This window comes from Leucopleurus acutus (genome assembly GCF_964270905.1).
Source record: "Leucopleurus acutus genome assembly, chromosome: 1".
Classification (NCBI taxonomy): Eukaryota; Metazoa; Chordata; class Mammalia; order Artiodactyla; family Delphinidae; genus Leucopleurus; species Leucopleurus acutus.
The window spans coordinates 136,985,228-137,005,459 of record NC_139142.1 but is presented as its reverse complement, the minus strand read 5'-3'; the positions used below and the strand labels follow the sequence as shown (position 1 = coordinate 137,005,459).

At 52.0% G+C, this 20,232-nt stretch overlaps 1 protein-coding gene across 1 annotated transcript in view; it reads left to right on the top strand.

Moving 5' to 3' along the window:
• Positions 1-20,232, top strand: part of ITGA11 (integrin subunit alpha 11) — a gene marked incomplete at its 3' end in the record, with an annotated part of 123,230 nt that overhangs the window by 51,130 nt on the left and 51,868 nt on the right. Inside the window, exons 3-5 of the mRNA XM_082846243.1 lie at positions 10,323-10,423; positions 14,643-14,734; positions 17,462-17,576. Of these exons, the coding sequence (XP_082702369.1) occupies positions 10,323-10,423; positions 14,643-14,734; positions 17,462-17,576 (308 nt within the window). The remainder of the gene's footprint in view (positions 1-10,322; positions 10,424-14,642; positions 14,735-17,461; positions 17,577-20,232) is intronic.

Genomic DNA, 20,232 nt, shown 5'->3' with positions numbered 1-20,232 from the left:
CCAAGGTTGGTGGTCCATCTGCAGATGGCACCCAGAAGAGCTCAGCCCAGCTCTGCTCCCAGCTACACCCCAAGCAGAGTGAAGATTCAGCTTGTCTTTGAAAAATGAGCAGCCTCCTCATTTTCACTCAACAAACAGTTATTGAGCCTTGACTGTGTTCAAGGTACTTTGACCAGCACTGAGGGGGAAATTTAAAGATGGATCACGGTCTCTCTCTGCTCTCTAGAGACAGATTATCGAAAGGAGAGAAAAAAACAGACAAGAGAAGTACAAAGCATCATGGGAACTGAGGGAGAGCTTTCAGCTGAGAGATCAAGGGGTGCTTCCTGGAGGAAGAGGCACTGAAGCCAGTTCAGTGGAACTGGACTGGAATGGAGCCAGTTCAGCGGTTCGGGATGAGGGGACCGCACGCACAGAGGCAGGAATGAGAATGCCAGGTGTGGTGAAAAAAGGACAGCGGCCCTGTGAGACTTGGCATCAGGCTGTGAGGAGGGGAGAGCATTGAGCTAGAGGGCACAAACTGGCCACTCTCCTTTTGACGGTCCGTGGGTCAGGATCTCATTTTCCCATCAAATGGGTTGAAAATGTGCTTTGCAGTCACCTTCCCTCCCTCTTTGCTCTTCTGTTCTAAGTACTTCTGCACATCAGGGGAAAAATGCTGTCTGGATGTAAGCTGAGGTGGACCCAGAATTTTCCAGGAACAAGGCAGAGAGCCAAGCTTGTGAAATCAACAGCTGAGATGATGCTTGTCAGCGGGCTCTGTGCCCAAGATGACAGGGCGGCTCCGGGGCCAGCCTGCACGGTGACAGGCACGCACTTTGTACCCACTCCTGGAACTGCTATGCATCGCCACTGGTGCACAGGGGTTTTTTATTCATTCGTATTGATAAAGGCCTTGTGCAATGGGAAAAAAATTTTTTAAGCACCTAAACAGTTATCAGTAGGAAAAGGGATGAAACTATTTAAATATCCATCAATAGGAGAATGATTAAAAAGAAAAAAATAACACTGTGCAAACGGTATAGAGGATGAGGCAGAGCTATACTGTCCATCTATACCAGGGCCGCCTCTCACATCCAAGGGGCCTGAGTCAAGAAAACAAACGGGGGCTCCAGCCCACAGCCCACCATCTTTTCTTCCCACCTATAGTTCCCTCTTGGTGATCAAGGGGCCTCACACGTTTGGACACCCCACCCTATATATCCAAGCTCTGTCCACACCCCCAGCAAGCAGCCGCTCCTTGGCTAGTCCCGTCAGTGGTATGATTCGCCATCAAAAAGACAGATCCAGGGAAGAAGCCTGTCCTGAGCAGGAGACGCTGGCATCCCAGTGACCCAGAGTGGGGGGATGTGGGCTCTAGGTGCCTGTCCCCTTGACCCCTAGGACTCCTCACCCCATAGAAAGAGGAATAGCCAGAGAAGGGTCAGTGCAGGACCCAGGGCAGGGGCCCCAGTGGCCAGGTCTAAGTGTGGAATTGATATATACTGACATGGAAAGTATAAAACAATTAAGGGAAAAAAGCACACTGCAGAAAGAACCATGTGTGTAGAATGGTTTCATTTTTTAAAATTTCCTACATAAACACTTAGAAGGTTTTCTGCATCCCTGCTGCTAATGGTAGTGATCTATAGAGGGCTGGGTTAAGAAGGGAAGTAAAAAGCCTTGCATATTATACTTTGCACAGTTCTGTGCTATGAACATTATACAAGCATGTATTATTTTTATAATCTAAAAAAAGTCTTAAAGAATACTTTTTAAATGTTACTACTTTTTTGTACCAGTTAACGTATTTCTTATGTGTTTTCTTGTGACCAAAAGAAACAAAACAAAATTTTTTGAAAATCCAATCCTGGATCATTCCTAGGCAGTCAAGGAGGTTGCTGTGGTCATGACCCCCAGATGTAGTAAAAATTCCCCAGACACATACGTTTCTCCACATGTCCAAAGGGCGTCCTATCCGCTTTTTCAGCAGATCTTTCATACAAGGGCTCCCAATCCTGCCTACAAATAGATTCCCAGGTCCCATCCCCCAACTGGCTGAATTAGAATCTTCTGGAGGTTGTGCCCAGAAATCTGCATTTGTAACTCCCCAGGTGATTCTGATGACCCTCAAAACCCTGGGCGGCAAGTAGCCCAGGCAACGGTTCAGTCCCATTTGGTAGATGAGAACACTGAGGCCCAGGGCAGTTAACAGCCTTGTCTCAGGGCAGGATGGGCAGTCTGTTGGTTCTTCTGCTAGAGCTGGTTCTTCTTCTCTCCCAGCTGAGTTAACAACTACTGGAAGACAAAAGGGGGCCTGGTGTCAGCGGTCCCAATTTGCAGGCTATCAGATTGCAGCGGTCCCACTATGCCAGGTGATTAGCTAATTTGTTCAACAACTGTATTTGGAGGACCTGCTCTGTGCCAGGCACTGTTTAGAGCTGCAAACCCGACCAACAAGGTCCTAGCTCCCTTGCATATCAAATTCTGAGAGCGAAGATGATTAAAAGGCATATGAAGAAGCCAGCATCCGAGAATGCAAAGTGCTATGAGGAAGATAAGGCAGGGTGGGGAGGTGGGGAGTGACAGGTGGTCCGGAAAGGCCTCTTTGGGGAGGTGACATTGGAGCTGAGCCCTAAATGATGACCTGCCTGTGCCCAGCATTCATAGCAGCCTTTGTAAAAGCGGGGACAGACAGGTGAGCAGCAGTGAAATAATAGAGAGCCTCAGAAGACATGATGAAGGGGATGGATTATACTGAAATGGATTTGGGGCTTTGAGCCCAGCGAGGGTTGTGGTCGCCATGCCTCTGCTTCCCCTCCACGGTGCTTCTCAAACATGAGTGAGTATCTGCATCCCCTGGAGGGCTTGTTAACACGCAGATGCTGGGCCCCACCTCCAGTTTCTGATTCCCTTCCTTGTGGGTCTCAGGTAGGGCCGAAGACGCTACATTTCTAATAAGCTCCCAGGGGAGGTGGGTGCTGCTGGGCTGGGAAACACTCTGAGAACCACTGCTGTGTTGTAACGGCCTGTCGACCTGCCTGTCTCCTCTGTTAGGCTGGAGGTCTCCCGAAGGCAGAGACCACATCATGGTCACCACTGTGCCCCCTGTGCTTGGTGCATTCGTAGGAGCTCAGTAGATGCTTAAGATTCAGTGAATGAATGAGGGTGTGGGTTTCAGCGACAAGAAATAATATCTGTAAAGGCCTTAGAACATACAAGCACTATGTAACTGTGTTAGGGTTCCTCAGAGAAACAGAACTGATAGATGATAGACAGACAGATAGATAGATAGATAATAGATAGAAAAAGAAAGAGGTTGTAAGGAGTTGGCTCATAGGATTATGGAGGCTGGCAAGTCCCCAGATCTGCAGTTTGAGTCAGCAAATTGAAGACCCAAGGGAGCTGATAGTGTAGTTCCAGTCTGAAAGCAAACAGGCTGGAGACCTAGGAAGAGCCAGCACTTGAGTTTGAGCCAAGGTAAGAAAAAGCCAGTGCCTCAGCTCGGAGGCAGTCAGTTAGAAAGGATTCTCTCTTATTCAGGGGAGGGTCAGGCTTTTTGTTCTATTCAGGCCTTCAACTGATTGGACAAAGCTCACCATCATTGGGGAGGACAGTCTACTTTACTCAGTCTACAGATTTGAATGGTAATCTCATCCAAAAGCACCCTCACAGACACACCTAGCAGAGTATTTGACCGAATATCTGGGCAGCCCTTGGCCCAGTCCGGTTGACACATGCAGTGAACCGTCACGGTACACATAGTTGTTTAAATACACCCAGTGGAGTCTCATCTCTGGTGAGGGATTTATGGAGGCAGGGAGAGTAAGGAATGTGCTGGCAAACAGAGGGGTTCTCATTTTCCTGGACTCGTCCTCCTCAGGAGTCCAGCCCTGCCAGGCATCTGAGCCACAGTGAACCACAAGCCCCTCCAACCAGCCCAGGGAGACCTGGAGGTGCCAACCCCCCTCGACAGGTCCCGGGTCAGGGGCTCTCCCTCCGCACCCCGCCCCCAGCCAGGACCAGGGTTTGCTGCACTCAGCACTTCTCCAGCCCCATCTTGAACACATTAGGCACCATACTCAGCTGGCTGAAAGAGGTTACATTTTCCGTGGAGAGAGGAGAGAAACAGCCTCGCTAGAGGAATAGTCTCTCTTTGTTCCCTTGAGCTCTCTGCTCCTCAAGTGGGAGCCCCTCCCTGATGCCCCGATCTGATTTCAGGGAAGGAAATGAAGCCAGGAGAGAAATGGAACAAAGGGCCTGGAGTGGGTTTGAGTGGAGGAGGGGTGCTGGGAGAGGGGAACAGGTGAGAAAGGGAAGAGGCTCCTGGGGAGCAGGCCCGGCAGGCTCCAGGGAGGGTGGCCCTCTCTCCGTGCTGGGTGCTGCCCAGCCCCCGGAGCTGGGCTTTCTCAACTTCCCAGTCCTTTACAATGGGGGACAAAGCACTGGACTTGCAGTCCCAGCTCAGAAACTGACCAGTGTCTCCCCACAGGCTTGCTACATCCACCTTCTGAGCCTCAGATACCATCTGCCCTTCCAGCTCCAAAGCTGTCCTGGTGATCGAAATCAAATGCAGGTCAATCACATCAAAAGGGATTCACTAAAATGAAAAGAATTGTTGGTAGTAATTGGATTTCCTGGGATGCAAGGTCCAGGTCTTGAGGAGAGGAGCAACGAGGCTGACCAGGGAGGGGAGGCAACCCACATCTTGCCTTTCCTAGGCAGTCCTTGCTGGTCCCTGGGCTCAGAGCCTTCTCCAGGGGCAGGCCCATCAGTTGCAAATATCCTCTTTCCTTCCCCAACAGCTGATGCCCTTTTTGTTCCCATGGCTTCTGCCCGCCCCATCTGCTGGGGAGCTAAACTGTTCACACCTGCCTTCCCAGACACAGCCAATAAAAGGCCGAGCAGAGCCAGCCTCTGCCTCCAGGCTTTCCAGCCTCCACGGCTTGGGTGAGGGCACTGCCCTGGGAGTCAGGACACCCTGCACGAGTCCTGCTCTGCCACCATCTCGTCTGAGTCCTCACGCACAATACTTCCTATGCCTCGTTGATATGTGACAAGCCTAGACAGAGTAGCCTCCACGTTTCCTCCCAGCTCTGATGGTCTGCAAGGCCAGTTACCAGGTAACTAGAAACATCTGGAGTGCAGGGCGCCCTGTCCAAGGGGCTGTTTTAAGTGGGATGCACACAGAACAAAAGGATTTCTGTTCCCACAAGGCTGGACCAGGGGACAGTTTTATGCATTCAGTTAAACAACCAGAGAAAAATAATATACGTGGTGTCGGCAAGTCTGCCCACCACTCACACAGTAAGTATATACCCCAGATGGAACGTGAGCAGGGGGTTATGAATCTGCTCCTCTCTCATTGGTCGTGGATACTGTGTTCCTCTTATAGCATGGTAATATATGGAATTTCTAGGGGTAATTTTAACTATGTGCTTCTTTTTTTTTTTTTTTTGCCTTGCTCATTCTAGTTAGGATGTTTTCAGTTATAAATACCTGAAAACTTAACTCAGATTTATACAGTAAAAAGGAGTTATTGCTTATATATCTGAAAAGTCCAGCAGCAGTCACACTTCAGGTATAGTTTGATCCAGGGGTTCACAGTATCGGTGGGACTTCAGCCTTTTCTCCTGATGCTTCTCGCAGTCCTCCTTCTCTCATACCCCTCATCATTACAAGGTGGCTGCTAGCAGTTCCACGCCCTACATCTGTACACTATGGCATCCAGAGAAAAGGGACCACTTTGGTCCCTAAAGCCCAAGAGGAGGTCCTGAGATTGGGGTGACTTACGTCATTGGCCTACTCAGTCCCTTCAGTCCAAGGATAACACTGGCCTGGCCTGCAGTGTATGCTCAGTCCCTACAACTGGGCATGAAGCCAGATTTCCTAGATGCCCAAACAGAAGTGAGGACTGTTGGGAAGAGGGAAATGGAAAATCAAGCAACAGTGACTTTAAACAGGAGCTGGGTCACTGCATTGAACCTCTGCGCACAGAAACTATTCAATGTCTCAGCAACCTTTTTGCCAGGCGCTGAATCTGGAGGCTCCTCCTAGGCCTGAGGCAAAGCTAAAAGCTCTGGAAGCTGCTGCTGCTGTAGACTGTCAGACAGAAGGTCAGAACAGTCCCTGCGGACCTTTTACCCTGGGCTTCAAGACCACCCTACGTTAGTGAGGCAGGGCAGATGAGGGCATCTTGGCCCTCAAGGAATTATGACACTAAAGCACTGGCCACAGCAGTCAGCGGGGATCACAGACTGGTTTATGTGGGAAAGCCTGGGCTAATCAGGGCAGATGAGGGCATCTTGGCCCTCAAGGAATTATGACACTAAAGCACTGGCCACAGCAGTCAGCGGGGATCACAGACTGGTTTATGTGGGAAAGCCTGGGCTAATCAGTGAGGGTTTCCTGGAGCAGGTGGGACTTGGTGTGCTGGGTCTTACAGGGTGGGATCTGCACACCATAGCGGGTGCACAGGACAGTATACTGGAGCACAGAAATAAAGCGACTCAAGTTCTATTTAGGTTTATCTTTTATCTGAAAAAAATAGGATTACTGATATTCAGTGCACAGATTGCCAGCTGTACACTGGTATAACTTATATACAAATGTACATATATTGGGAGTACACATTACCTTTTTTCCTTATAGGAGTGTGCAGTTTAAAAGGTTTGGAGATTAAATTGCCTTGAAGGATGGAACCAGGGCTAAGGTCCCCACTGGGCCTTGTTGGAGAGGGTGTGAGGTAGGGATGCAGGGGCCCCTTCTCTTACGCTATGTCATGCTGGGATCCCAGGAGCCCAGCATGCAGAGGGGCCACATCCTGCCATCCTCAGGTGGCCATCCCCACAGTGAGCCTCCTCCCTTGGCAAGGCCCTGCTTAGAAAGCAACCACTAGAGAAGGGTCCTCCAGGGCTATGGCTGAAGCCTGCCACCAATTCTCCCATCCGCAGCAGCCCTGCTCCCCGCCTCTATAGGAGGAAGGCCAGGAGCCCACAGCCAGTGAGTCACGGCACGCAGCCCACGGAGAGGGCCCAATGCTCACCACGACCTTTGGGGTTTGCCATCTGGTTCCCGTGCCAGAGGGTATAGGGTGTCCAGCCCCTGAGAAGCACAGCAGGCCCTGAGGCTGCAGATGGCTATATAAGGCTGAGGCCGCGGGAGTGACAGGGGTGCCAGACCCCAGGAGCAATTTGGCTGGTCTCAGTGGTGACACAAACATTTTCCCTGTGCTTCACCACTATCCCCCAACAGCAAGACTGAATCATATCCTCAAAACCTCAAGCCCCATGGGCAGACGTAATGCCAAGAATCAAGAACAGCAAAGAGGGCTAACCCAGGCCCTCCCTTCATGGCAAAAAAATATTTGGGACAACACAAAGAAAGCTGCCCCAGGAGAACTAGTGCCAGCTCTGCCACAAACTGTGGGGCCCGGGTCAGCTCACCTCTCCAGGCCTCAGTTTCAGCATCTGTACTATGGGAACAGTAAGCCCTGTCCTGCTACCTCATAAAGTGCCAAGGATCCCCAGAGGAATCAGGTTTGGGAGGATGGGGGTAGGACGTAGGGGGTGGCCCTTGTTCTTTGAAAAGGACACAGCCTGGTCTTGAGGCAAATTTGGGGTCACGACGACTTGGTGTATTTACTGCCAGATTGTCACATGTCGGCCACTTCAAGGACAGATGACTTCTAGGAAGGCTCCAGTCTTTGTGGACTCTCCTATATCTAGGAGCTTACCTAGATATACCCCTTTCTGTTTGTCAGTGCCTTGTGGTATCTGTGGCTCCCCAGACGACCCTAGGTGACCTCCTAGGTGACCCTAGGAGGTAGGCCATAGTGGAATTGTTAACCCTATTTCATGACCAAGAAAAGCAAGGTCAATGACCTTCTCCAGACCACACGGCAAGCTGGTGACAGAATGAGGATGAAGAAACACCCAGCTCTGGAATCTCAGCCCAAAGATCTTGCCCTGTAATTGGGACTCTACCAAGTTGTCTGTGGGGCCTCAAGAGTTCCACTCTGTAAAATGGGGAGAGTTGTGAGGAGTCTGCCTTGTCAGGCAGCAGGAGTGTTTTCTAGAAGACACACGGGGATCGCTTTTCTAGAAGATGGCCAAGTTTTGTTTTTTCTAATCTAGAACTTGCTGTGCCTGATTGTTCCGGAGGCACCCTGCGAGGTGTTCCTCGAAGGCATGCTTTCCAGAAAGCACTCACCATCAGGCAATGGTGTCCTAGAAGGAACATCGTTCTGGGACACTTGGTCACACACCAGGTTGACCTTGAAAATGGGAGCAGCCAGAAAAGCAACCTTGAAGCCCAAACTTTCCTTACTGACCTCTCTCCCATCTCCTTCTCTCTCTCTTTTTTTTTTTTTTGGGCTGGAAAAAATGGAGCAGCCTTGACCACACAATCACTCGCAGAATTAAGTAGCCAAAACTCACATTGTCTAGACAAATAGATTTTATGAGTCCAGTTAATTCCTGCCAGTCAGAAATAGACATGCTTAATAAGTGGATATATTTAGAATCTGTCATTATCTGGTCCCCAGGGGAGAAACCTCAGCTCTTATTACATAGACTCTAATTTCAAACAGAGCTCTATTAACTCCCACGCGGGACCTTAGTTCTTTCCTGACGGCACAGAGAGGTGGGTGGGAGCGGGGCAGGGAGATATTTGACCACAAGAAGCTACTTAAGTCCTGTGTTGCCTGAACCTCCGGGTCCGTCCCTCTCAACCATCTTAAACCAGAAAACAAGCAATTGCTTCTTCTTTGGGTCATGTTTCCAGGGGGTGGCAAGTTGTCGTGAGAGCAGGGCTATGGAAAGATCTGCACGCTCCCGATGTGTCACATGTCCCTGTGCCCCTCGGGGTCTGGGAGACCTCCAGGGCTGTGTGAGCCATGGCATCTCCTGCCATGACAGTGCAGCTGTGCCTGGGAGAGTGGTTCCTGACTCGCTGTTAGCACCAGGGCCTGAGCCAAGCAGGCGGATGGTGGCTGAGAGCAGAACTGACACCCAAAGCCTAGAGGGGTCCAGGTATGCCAGAGGCAGGTGACACTGAAGGGACACGGTGCCCAATTTCAGGATTTTGCTTCACGTCAGCACTGGGATTCCAGCCGCCTGGCTGGGCCACTCTGGGTCACCTCCATTGATGCTGCCCGCTGGTGGGCCAGGGATAAGACATAGAGGGGGCTTTGGGGCACTCTAAGGAGAGGGCCTGGGGGCTGTCCAGGTTGTGGTGGGATTCTCCCTGGCCCCAAGGGAGGTGGCACTGCTGGGGCTTGGCCAGGTCAGGAGGGAGCGGCCACTCTTTCTCTAGAAATATGTGTATGTAAGCAACATGCGTTAATTTCCAGTGGGTGCATAACAAATTAGCACAAAGTGTTGATAGATGGCTTCCCAAAACAGAAGTTTATTCTCTCACAGGTCTGGAGGCCAGACCTCCAAAATCAGGTCGTCAGCAGGGCTGTGCTTCCTCTAAAGGATCTAGGAGAAATCTTCCTTGCTTCTTCCAGCTTCCAGTGGTCCCAGACATTCTTTGGCTTGTGGCAACTTCACTCCTAGCTCTGCTTCCATCTTCACATGGCTTCCTCTTCTCTCTGGGTCTCTCCTTTGTGTGTCTCCTTAAGGACACATCATTGAATTTAGGGCCCACCTAGGTAATCCAGGATGACCTCATCTTGAGATCCTTAACTACAATTGCAAAAACCCTTTTTCCAAATAAGGTCACAAAGGCATAGGCTCAAGGCAGAAGGCCCAGCTGGGTGGTTGCCCCTTGCCATTCTTTAGCCCGGCTGGCTGCCTTGCCCACCCTGAGCAAAGACTTAGTGCCTCAGGGGACAGCCGTGAACACTGTGCGACATGCCCCAGCCCCCGGGTCACCAGCTGAAAGACTCATGTAAGGTGAGGAATGAGGCCACCCACAGGCAGTGGCAGATGGCCAACACTCCAAAATCATCCTTCCTCTGCCTGAATGACCCCTATTACCACAGTCCCACCATCTAGCAAACTCATATTCATCTGTTAAGACCCAGCTCAAGAACACCTCCTCCATGATGTCTGCCCTGCCCTCTTCTCACAGGGATGGCCTCCATCCCATTTGTTGCCAGACCCATGTGGTCTTCATCTCTGTGTCTCCAGATCCTGGCAAGGGCCTGGATAGGCCACAGCATCCCTCTTCCAGGGAGACGAAGGTCTGAGTGTGAGGGTATGTGTGGGCTGCCCCTCCAGGATTCCCTCCCGCCCTCCCTACCCTACTCTCCCCTCAGCACTGCCCCGCAGGTTCCATCCTTTGCCAGGAAGGAGAACCTCCCCCAGCGTCTTGACTTGTCTTCTTTTCCTTCCCAGGTTGGTCATCGGCGCTCCACTGGAAACCAACGGCCACCAGAAGACAGGAGACGTGTACAAGTGTCCAGTGACCCAAGGGAACTGCACCAAGCTCAACCTGGGTAACTGGGGCCGCTGGTCTCTCCACAAGGAGGCCAGCCATCGTCCAGGGTGGGGCAGGTGCTGACTCACGTCCCTGCCCACAGTCACACTGTGAGGTTACCTAGATGGTGTTGCTGTCCCCATTTTACAGATGAGGAAGCTGAGGCCAGAGAGAGGAAGTGACTTTCCCACAGTCACACAGCTTGTCAGGGGCTGGCCAGGATTCACACCCAGGTCTCCAGTGTCCCAGGCCATGGCTCTTTCTGCCTCATCCACGGCCCCTCAGCACAGGGGAGCCAGGAGCATTTCCTATCTTTTTTTTCTGACTTGGAAATAATAACAATAGCCAACATTCATATGTCTTATATACTGTTCACTACGTGCCAGGCACTGGTTTAAGCACTTTTAGGTATTTTTTGACTCATTTAATCCCCACAACAGCCGTATGAGATTTAATCATTAACGACAGCCTGTGGAGGTGAGGGGACCTGCCCGGGGTCACCCAGCTAATAAGCAGCAAGGCCAGGATTCCAACCCAGGCCATCTGCAGCCACCCTTTAACCACTGCGCAGCACTGCCTTTCTGAAATGATGACTCTGTTCCTCGCTGAAGCACTCTGGGGCACAGGGCAGACGCTTTGAGCAGCCTCAAGGCCTTCCAAGTCCTTGTAAATCTACGTGTACCCGTGCGCACGTGTGCGCACAGCCTGCGTCCACTAAAGCACACGCACCACTCCTCTAAAGCACTTCTGCTTTGTCCTAAAGGTCAGACAGTGGCCAGGCCATCACTTTGCTTTCAAAAGGGAGCAAATGTCCCATTTGGGCTGAGAAGCTGCGATTTCAGGACTGGCCTTCCCCAGGGCAGGACCCTCAGCCTCCCACTCTTCCAGGAGGGGAGCCTCCATCCTAGAGCAATGGAGTGGGGTCCCCTGGGGAGGCTTTGGGGAAAGAGGTCCTGGGGCGGTGGGGGGTGGGGGGGAGATGGCAGAGCTTTAAGAGATAAGCAGATGGATGAAAAGGCCACATCAAAGAGAAGGCATGTGAAACCAGATCCCCAGGGCAGCCAGCTGTCCCAGCACATAGTGCTGGATGCTCCCGCTGGCCACATCTGTGTCAGAGCCGTGGATAGGAAGTTCAAACCCCAGCACAGCCGGGGGCCCAGGCTTCAGTGAGGAAACGGTCCAGGGCGGGCGGGAGTCCGGCTGGCGGCTTATGGATCCCAGCCGTCACTGCCCTGAGAGCACGGGCTCCCAAACACGCCAAGCTGGATTCTCCTTCCAGCTGTACAGTTTCCTCACTGTGTGTCCAGGGGGAGCTCACATCCTCTCTCTGAGCCTAGGTTCACTTATGTGTGACCCTAGGATCCATCCCGGGTCTAATATGTCCCCCAGCCTTTCATGAGCACCTAGTATGTGCCAAGCACAATGCTAGTTACTGGGGATACAGCAGGGAACAAGGAGCCAAGGGCTCTGCTGGGAGGGCACAGTAAGCGAGGAGACACACTACAGTAGAAAGCAGGATCATCTCAGGTGGGGAGAGATGCTGTGCGATAAACCAGGTGTTATGATAAGAGAGCCTGGGTGGGGAGGAGGTAGGGGGCGGGTACTATCTTAGCAAGGTGATCAGGGAAGGTTTCCCTGAGCAGGTAACTTTTGAGCAAAGGTCCGATGGTGAGATGGAATCAAGTGGGACCACAGCATTCCAGGCAGAGGAGAAGCAAGTGCAAAGGTCCTGAGGTAGGAATGAACTTGCTCCATTGGAGGACGGAAAGAAGGCTGGGGCAGAGGGAGCAAGGGGGTGGTGGTAGACATGCGCACTGAGCTTGGGGCCTGGGCCACTGAGAAAAGCCCCTGGTCCAGGTGGGGACCAAGACCATGAACCCATCATTTAGGTTCCTCTATCGCTCTGGTTTCCAATGTGGACCTAATTTCCCTCCAAAGGAGGAGGAGCCCCTGCTGACAATGGGAGACATGAGGCCATCAGACTCTGAAACTGGGGCTTAAGCTGGGAGGCGGTGGGCAGCAAAGTGCATGGAGGCCGAGGAAGAGTACTGGTCAGGAAGCACCTCATTTGAGGAGAGTTTCTTTCCCTCCCAACGAGGAGGCAGGAGGACCATCTGTCAGTTTATCCCCACAGTGGAAAACGCAAGGCAAGGAAACCTGAGTCCTAGTTTTTCCTATGGCCTCTCCAGGCTCTGAGCCCCACTCAGCCAGGAATGTTCTTTCCTTTCTCTCCAGGGAAGTGGGTGTCAGTTATTCACACCTCAGTATTGAAGGGTCTACCTACCTCTGGTGCTTTTTTTCCCAGTACCTGTTTGAAGTCAGGGTTTTCATTGAGCGGCAGGGGCTCAGGGGGAGGGGATGTGATTCTGGAAGGCAAGCCCTGTGTGAGGAGGGGCTTATGCCCCAGCCCTCACACAGACCCACTGAGAAAGGTGTAAGTCTCTCCTGGTCACAGAGGGGAGGTTAGTGACTGCTCCAAATCCGCGAGCAGCTGGACTTGAACCTGAATCTTTCTTACTCCAGTGCAAGGGTCTTGCCCACCGTGCCATCTGCTTCCTGGCCCACAGTTTCATTGAGGACCTCAGTCATTGAGACAAGGCCGGAAGAGAGGGGGTGGGGTGAGGTGGGGGACGCACCCTTTAAATAAATGGGGGGCAGAATTCTCCAAGCCGCTGAGGGGAGGAAGTTGCCCAGGTGGGGCTTGGAGATTCCTCTCCAGACTTCTCACCACATCCCTCTGCAGCCACAGCCCTGCTGTCAGATGGGGAAAGTCGGGATGTAACGTTGGCTCTGCTGGGTTCAAGTCCCCACGCTATCATTTATCAGTGATCGACCTTATAGAAGTCACTAACCCTCTGTGCGCCTTGACTCTCTCCTCTGTAAAATGAAAATGGTGACCCCTGGGTCTCCCAGGACCGAGAGGGGGTCCTGAGAGGGCAGGTGGGCGCAGCACTTTGTAAATGATAAGGCACCGTAAAAGAACCAGGGTTATTACTATTATTTTCTCTCCAGTTGGTTTGGACAGACAAAACAGAAAACAATCCCAGGCACTCGGAGAACAGCCAAGAGAGGCTGGATGTCAAAAGGAACCTTACTACAAACTGAAGGAAACCAAGGGACAGCAAACAACAAACACAGCCGCCCCACCCTAGCCCACAGTACAGTCGGGGGTCTGGATTTCTGGCCTCTGCCCATGCCCGGCCCCAGGTCTTGCTGGCCTGGGCCCCAGAGGGTCGGCCAACTCTTCACACTTCCAATCGCCAGCAAAGCTAAATGCTCCTGAGCCCTTAGAGATCTCTCCCCTCCCCTGAAGCAGAGAACACATCTAGATCCTGCGCACAGCGGATCAGGACTGCTCGCTCCAGCTTAACAAAATACCCAACTCACTTCCCTCTCAACTCTCCCCGGCAAGTGTCTGCACATGTGTGCGCACGCATACACCACCCACACACACACACACACACACACACACACACACACTCTTCTGGGGAATCCAAGCTCATTTCTTTCCTTTCAGGGGCCTGACAGAATGATCTAGTAAAACCTTCCCCAATATAATCTGCTTAGTAAATTTAATCTCCACAACCCCCTCCCTCCACCCAGCTGGCTGCCCCTGAACACTCCTCTGGGGACCGGCCACACAATGGCATTCTTGGGCAAGACCTTGTGCCTCTAGAAGGCTCTTGTCAAGCTGGCGATTTGCTCCCTGTGAGAAAGAATCAGCTATTGTGTGTCAGTTTATCAGCTGAGCGGAGAACCGGACCCTGAGAGTTGGGCAGGGGACTGCTACGTTTGATGGCAGGTTGCCTTAAAGAAAAACGTGGAGGAGGCACGGTATAGAGGAACCAGCCTCGGGGGAGCCCTGGTTTGTGTGGGGTAGGGCACAGGGGGATGGCTGGGGGAGGGAAAGCTCTGGACGAGGAGATGGAAGGCTCTGCCATCTGCCTCCTGTGTGACTTTGGGCAGTTTGCGTGACCTCTCTGAGACTCGCAGTCCTCATCTCACAGAGAGTTGAGAGGAGGTAATTAGACCATATCTGGGCAAGGCCTTAGTAAACTGGGAAAGGCTGCCCTGACCTGCAGGCGAGTGAGGCATCCAGAGGGGCAGGGAGAATGGGGGAGGACCCTGCCTGGTACCGACTCGACCTCGGGCCCCTCTGGTGGCCAGTGGCAGCAGCAGAGTCCGGGCAGAGGACAGGCAGAAGGGGCTGCAGGCTGAGTTTCTCCCTCCCACCCCAGGAAGGGTCACCCTATCCAACGTGTCCGAGAGGAAAGACAACATGCGTCTCGGCCTGAGCCTGGCCACCAACCCCAAGGACAACAGCTTCCTGGTAAGAGCCACCCACCCACCCACCCTCCCTCCGAGCCCTTCCTGACCCACAGGCCCTCTGCTTGGGGCCGCGAGGGGCGTGTGGTGGCTGAGCATGGCCACCCACCGGGCTGCCTGTCCGCGTGCGCTCGGGGAGCAGCGCCTCCTCTGGCTTCCTGCCTGTGCCATTCTGCCTGCTGCGCCCTAAACTTCAGGGGGGTACGGTTCAGGCAGGAAAAAGGATTGAGCCCTTTCGTGTACCTTCCCTTTGGGGCTGGGGGGAGTGCAAAGCAGATAGCCTGCAAAGGAATAAGAATAAATAAAGATATTCAACAATCCAGTGGTAGGGGCGTCTGTCCTTTCCTTTGGGGAGCCCAATTTGCAATGCAGAGGCTGAATCTCTGCTCCAGAATTGATGAAAGAAACAGGACACACCACACACCCTGAGAAGACTTTGAGGGGAAGCCGTAAATGAGTGAACTCAGATTTACTACAGCGGAGGGAAGGATACAGAGGGATGGGCCACCCGGACTGCATAGGATCAGATGGGAAAGCTTCCCAGAGGAGGTTTCTGTTTTGTTTTTAAAGAAGAGGCTAGTCTTAGCAAGGAAGAAGGAGGAGGGGGTACTTGGGCTGAGGTGGTAGAGACATCCATTGATTTAAACTAGTTTTTGAGCACTTACAATGAACGGAGCCTGATGCCAAGCCCTGGGGATTCAGCAGTCAGCAGAGCTCCTGCCCTCCTGGAGCTTACATTCTGGCTGGGGGAGAGACGATAAGCAAATGAGTAATGTGAACATGATGTTGGGACAGAAAGGCAGCAGCGGGCTGTGCTGGGAGATCTCTGCACCCCGCCCAGGCGAGCATATGCAAGCTTTGCACACAGTGGGAGAGTACGGGTGGCGTGACGGATTGGCACCGCCTGCCCCTTGCCATCACGTTTGGGTGAACCACCACGAACGTGGGTGAGGCTGGGACTGATAGTTCCTAGAGTAGCTGCGAGAAGATTTCCGAGAAAAATTACCCAGAAAGCCCAGTAAAATGCACTGCTCATTTTAAGATGGGAGGGCTTGTGTCATTCTCCATTCTCACCCATCAGTTCATTTCTGTTGACACAGGAGACATCTTGGGTGTGAAGCATCAGACATCAGGGCAGTGAGACGACTGGGATGCTCAGAGACTTGACAAGAGCATAGTGGCTCTGCCAGGGAAGGTCCTGAGGTGCCTCGATGTATGGTTGGCCCACAGCCCCCATCATCCCCCACCGAGGGCAACAGGACCCCTGCCCCTGTCCACGCGTACTTGCCAGGGGCTTTGGTCTGAACCTGCTCCCTCTGAGGCTCCTTGTCATATGCCTACTAACTTGATTTCACCTACTTCATAAGGTGGGATGAAGGTCCAAGAGGGATGGTGTGATACAACCCCTGGGGCCTCTGTGGGTAGGTTAAGACCCTAGTTTATAAATAGCAACTTTTGTTAACTCACTCACTCATCCATTCACTCATCAGCCCATCCCCCAACCAAATGTCCTTCCCTCTATTCATCTCTCCATTCATTCATCCACCCATCTGTCTACATGTCCGTCCACCCCCTCATCCTCCCATCTAATCATCCATCCTTGCATCCATCCCCTCCCACATCCATCCATCATCCATTCATCTATCCATCATCCATCCATCCATCCATCCATCCATCCATCATCCTTCCAGCCCTCCAGCCATTATCCATTACCTACTCTCCCATGATTCATTCTCCCCCACTTCCAAAAATAATTTACCAGAGCTTCAACAAAGGACACAGATAATACAAAACCTTTAAAATCTGAGTTTAAAAAAAGAAAGCTAATTAAAGAAAGGGATTGGAAGTGGAATAATTATTCTTCCAAACCAGGGGAAATTAGAGCACAAAATTTAGTCCTGAGTTTTCCAGCAGAAGGACAAAAATGGAGGCAGAAGCTGGGCTTTCTTTTTTTTTTTTTTTTTTTTTCGGTACATGGGCCTCTCACTGTTGTGGCCTCTCCCGTTGCGGAGCACAGGCTCCGGACGCGCAGGCTCAGCAGCCATGGCTCACGGGCCCAGCCGCTCCACGGCATGTGGGATCTTCCTGGACCGGGGCGTGAACCCATGTCCCCTGCGTCGGCAGGCAGACTCTCAACCATTGTGCCACCAGGGAAGCCCTGGGCTTTCATTTTTAATGACCCTTACTCTGAGAGGGACTCATCACTCAGTCTGTAAATGAGGGGCTGACATCAATGTTTTTGGTAGCAAATTTCAGAGAAAGAGCAGAGACGTTCCTTTTCCTTTCCTTAGTAAGAGCCATGGGCATGTTTTGGGTACCCTGTCCTGGAAGTCTGCCCAGAAATGACCTTCAGGCGACCTCTTCAGAAAGACCCTTGAAGGGTCCACTCCCATGGATGACAATGCTTTCCCGCATCCTGTGTGGTGGGCAGGGGGAAGGAGAGTCACAACCTGATGATGGGGTGGAGAATGGGACCCTTGAAAAGACAACAAAGGAGGACTCTAAGGTTAGTTTTTCTCCATTTCCCCTGAAACCAAGGGAACTAGTACATATTACAGCAAGAGAGATTTCAGTTAGACTCAAAGAAGACCCTCTAAATCCTAAGGATAACAGCACTCAGATGGAGGATTCTGTCTTGGGTCTTGGAGGTTGGGACTGGGCCGAAGGCTATTGGGCCCGGACCCTCCCTGAGTCCCCCCGCTGATTGGGGGGTCCATGCTGTGCTTCACAGGCTTGCAGCCCCCTCTGGTCTCATGAGTGTGGGAGTTCCTACTACACCACAGGGATGTGTTCACGGGTCAACTCCAACTTCAGGTTCTCCAAGACCGTGGCCCCAGCTCTCCAAAGTAAGTGGCTTCAAATCTGCAGACCTGGGCTGAGCGACCGACAGTCCATGGGAGGCTCCGAGCTCCGGTCACCACTATCCCATGGCTACAAAGCAGAACTTGGACCCTAGCCCCGCCCTGCTCCGGCTCTCTGGGTAACCTGTGGGGTCATAATCTTGGCCCACCCTCCCGGGGCAAATGAGCTAAGGTTATGAAGACCATCCTGGCAGCCAGAGAGGCTCACTGCAAACCCACCCTGAGCGAGGAAGAGATTCCTGGCCCACCACGTCCATCAGGCAAGCTGCGTACTGCCGAAGTCTGGGGACATCGTTCCCTTAGACTATAGTGTGCGTGGTGCCCTCTGATGTTATGGGATGCAGCTGCCCTGTAGGTGGAGGGCCAAGGAGGACAGAACTACCCCTGGTGATAGTCCCATCTAATCAGTGTTCCTGGACATGAGGAAGCGCTGCCCAGCTTTCCCAGAGCCTCATGGAACACAAAACCTCCCAGTCTCTCCCCACCTGCCAGGAAAGTCTGGGGAAATAACGCTCAGACCTTGCTTCCTGCAAGCCCAGACTGCTTGGCTGCGAGCCTCACTATTTCCTGTGGGCTCACCACCAGCACCCAAGCAGCTGCTGCCCATTTCATTGAGGGTGAGGGGATTAGCACTTCTGGCTAGAGGCAGCCTCCCTCCAAGCACCAGGGCCCAGTCGGAGACGGGAAGGTGGTGCTCAGGGGGAGGGAGGGGGAAGGTCAGTCCAGCAGGGGCTGGAAAATGGTCCCCTCAGGGGCCACGAGGAGGCGTCGATTCTATTCTTACAAAACGTCAGCGGGAGAGGCAGAGGCAGTGCTGGGGCTGGGAGGAGGCTCGCAGCCAGTCACGGGAGGTGTGTCACCCCCTAGAGAGGTTCTTTCCTCGGGGCCAAGGTGTGACCATCTCAGCCTCCCAGAATCTCCTGTGGCGGAGACCTCCTCACCCCGCTGACCAGCAGCCGTGCCCTGGGAACTCAGCAGATCCAGATCCCAGGGCACCCCCCCGCCACCCCTGCCAACACCACGGAGGATCTAATTCAGTAGGTCTAGGATCAGCCGCAGGGCGTGTGTACGTGCGCACGTGCGTGTGTTTCAAAGGCGTGTTCTGCCATGTTTAGCAACCACAGAGGTTCTTCCCAATGTGTCTTAAAATGAAAAATTTGAAATCGTAAGAAAGAAATCAGTAATAATAAATGCGTTCTAATAAAATAGGCTTTAAAATAAAAGAAACCTGGCCCCTACCAGTAGATTAGAAACCCCTCCTAGTCAAGGAGTTACTATCGCGTGTCCTTGTGGCTGCCGGCACCACACGGCGCTCCAGCACATGGCGCTGCAGCACATGGCGGGTGCTCGGTCCACAGGTGTGGGGCGAAAGCACACTGGAGGAGGACAAAGCTATCAGGCACCATTAGCCTGGAGGTATAGGGCCATCACATGCTGCGTGCGGCGTGTGCAGACGAGACCAGAGTGTACACACAGCTTCTCCTAAAGCGGAGGTGGTTCTGAGCATCCAAATGCTTCTAAAGTGCTCTCCCAGACACAGAACCTGGGCCAGGCGCCTAGGCTCAAAGCCACCACCTTCCCCTCCTGGTGAGCTCTGACATCAACACTCTACACCTTCCCGATGCAGGAGTTACTGGAATGGTTAACTCACAAAGGCCCCTGCTGTATTGCTGTAAAGTAGATTTGAAAACAGTGTGAAATTCTCCAGTAAAAATAAGCAGAAAAATAAGCAGAAAGCAAAAATAAGTAAAAATATGCCCAATATTTCAATGTGGCACAGTATAGTGTATATCGTATCAGATTGTATCATCTCTTATTCAAGGTAAGTCCTGCTGTTTCACAAACAGAAATAAATTACTTAGATGTAAAGAAGTTTTTTAATTTGTTAGGTTACCAATGTTTCATGTTTTCTTTGTTGCTTTCTATTATTCATTTTAATTTGGTATTAATATTACAAGAATATAGAGAAACCTTCAGGCTCAAAGCAGCAAGATAATGACCTGATAATGTCATTGTTACATTAACAAAGTGGTTTGGTTAAAAAAAATAATAAAAAGAGGATAAGCTAAGATTCTTGAGCATTTACTTGTGCTCAGCCCTAGAAGCATCACCTTGTTAATTCCTCGTGGCAATCCTCTACTATCGTTATGCCTCTTTTACAGAAGAGAAAACCGATGCCAGGATGTTAAGTAACTTGCCCAGGGTCAAAGCCGGGGGTCAAACAGTCTGACGCCAGATTCCACATTCCTAGCTATTACACCGTGCCTCCCTCCTAAGAAGTGAAACCCATTCATTTGGGCTGAAAGTGGTAATGCCAGCCTACCCATTACAGTAAAATATACAATAATGAGGTACTGATTTGGGCACTGTTGGCTGCCTACCAAACACTGGCCAGCTAACGGCGGTCAGTCCCTGTTGAGGAGCAGAGGCAGTAGGGCTCCATTCATGCTTTGTTCAGACAGCCAGTGCAGAACGGTGGGGCAGAGCCAGGAATTCCTGGGCTCCTCACTCACATTGCCCAAATAAATGTTCAGCCCAAGGACAGCTCCCAGGCCAGGCTTCCCTGGACAGTCATCCAGGGGATCAGAGATTTGCAGACACTGGCTCCTTGGGTAGCTGTGACCATGTTCCCACTTCCCAG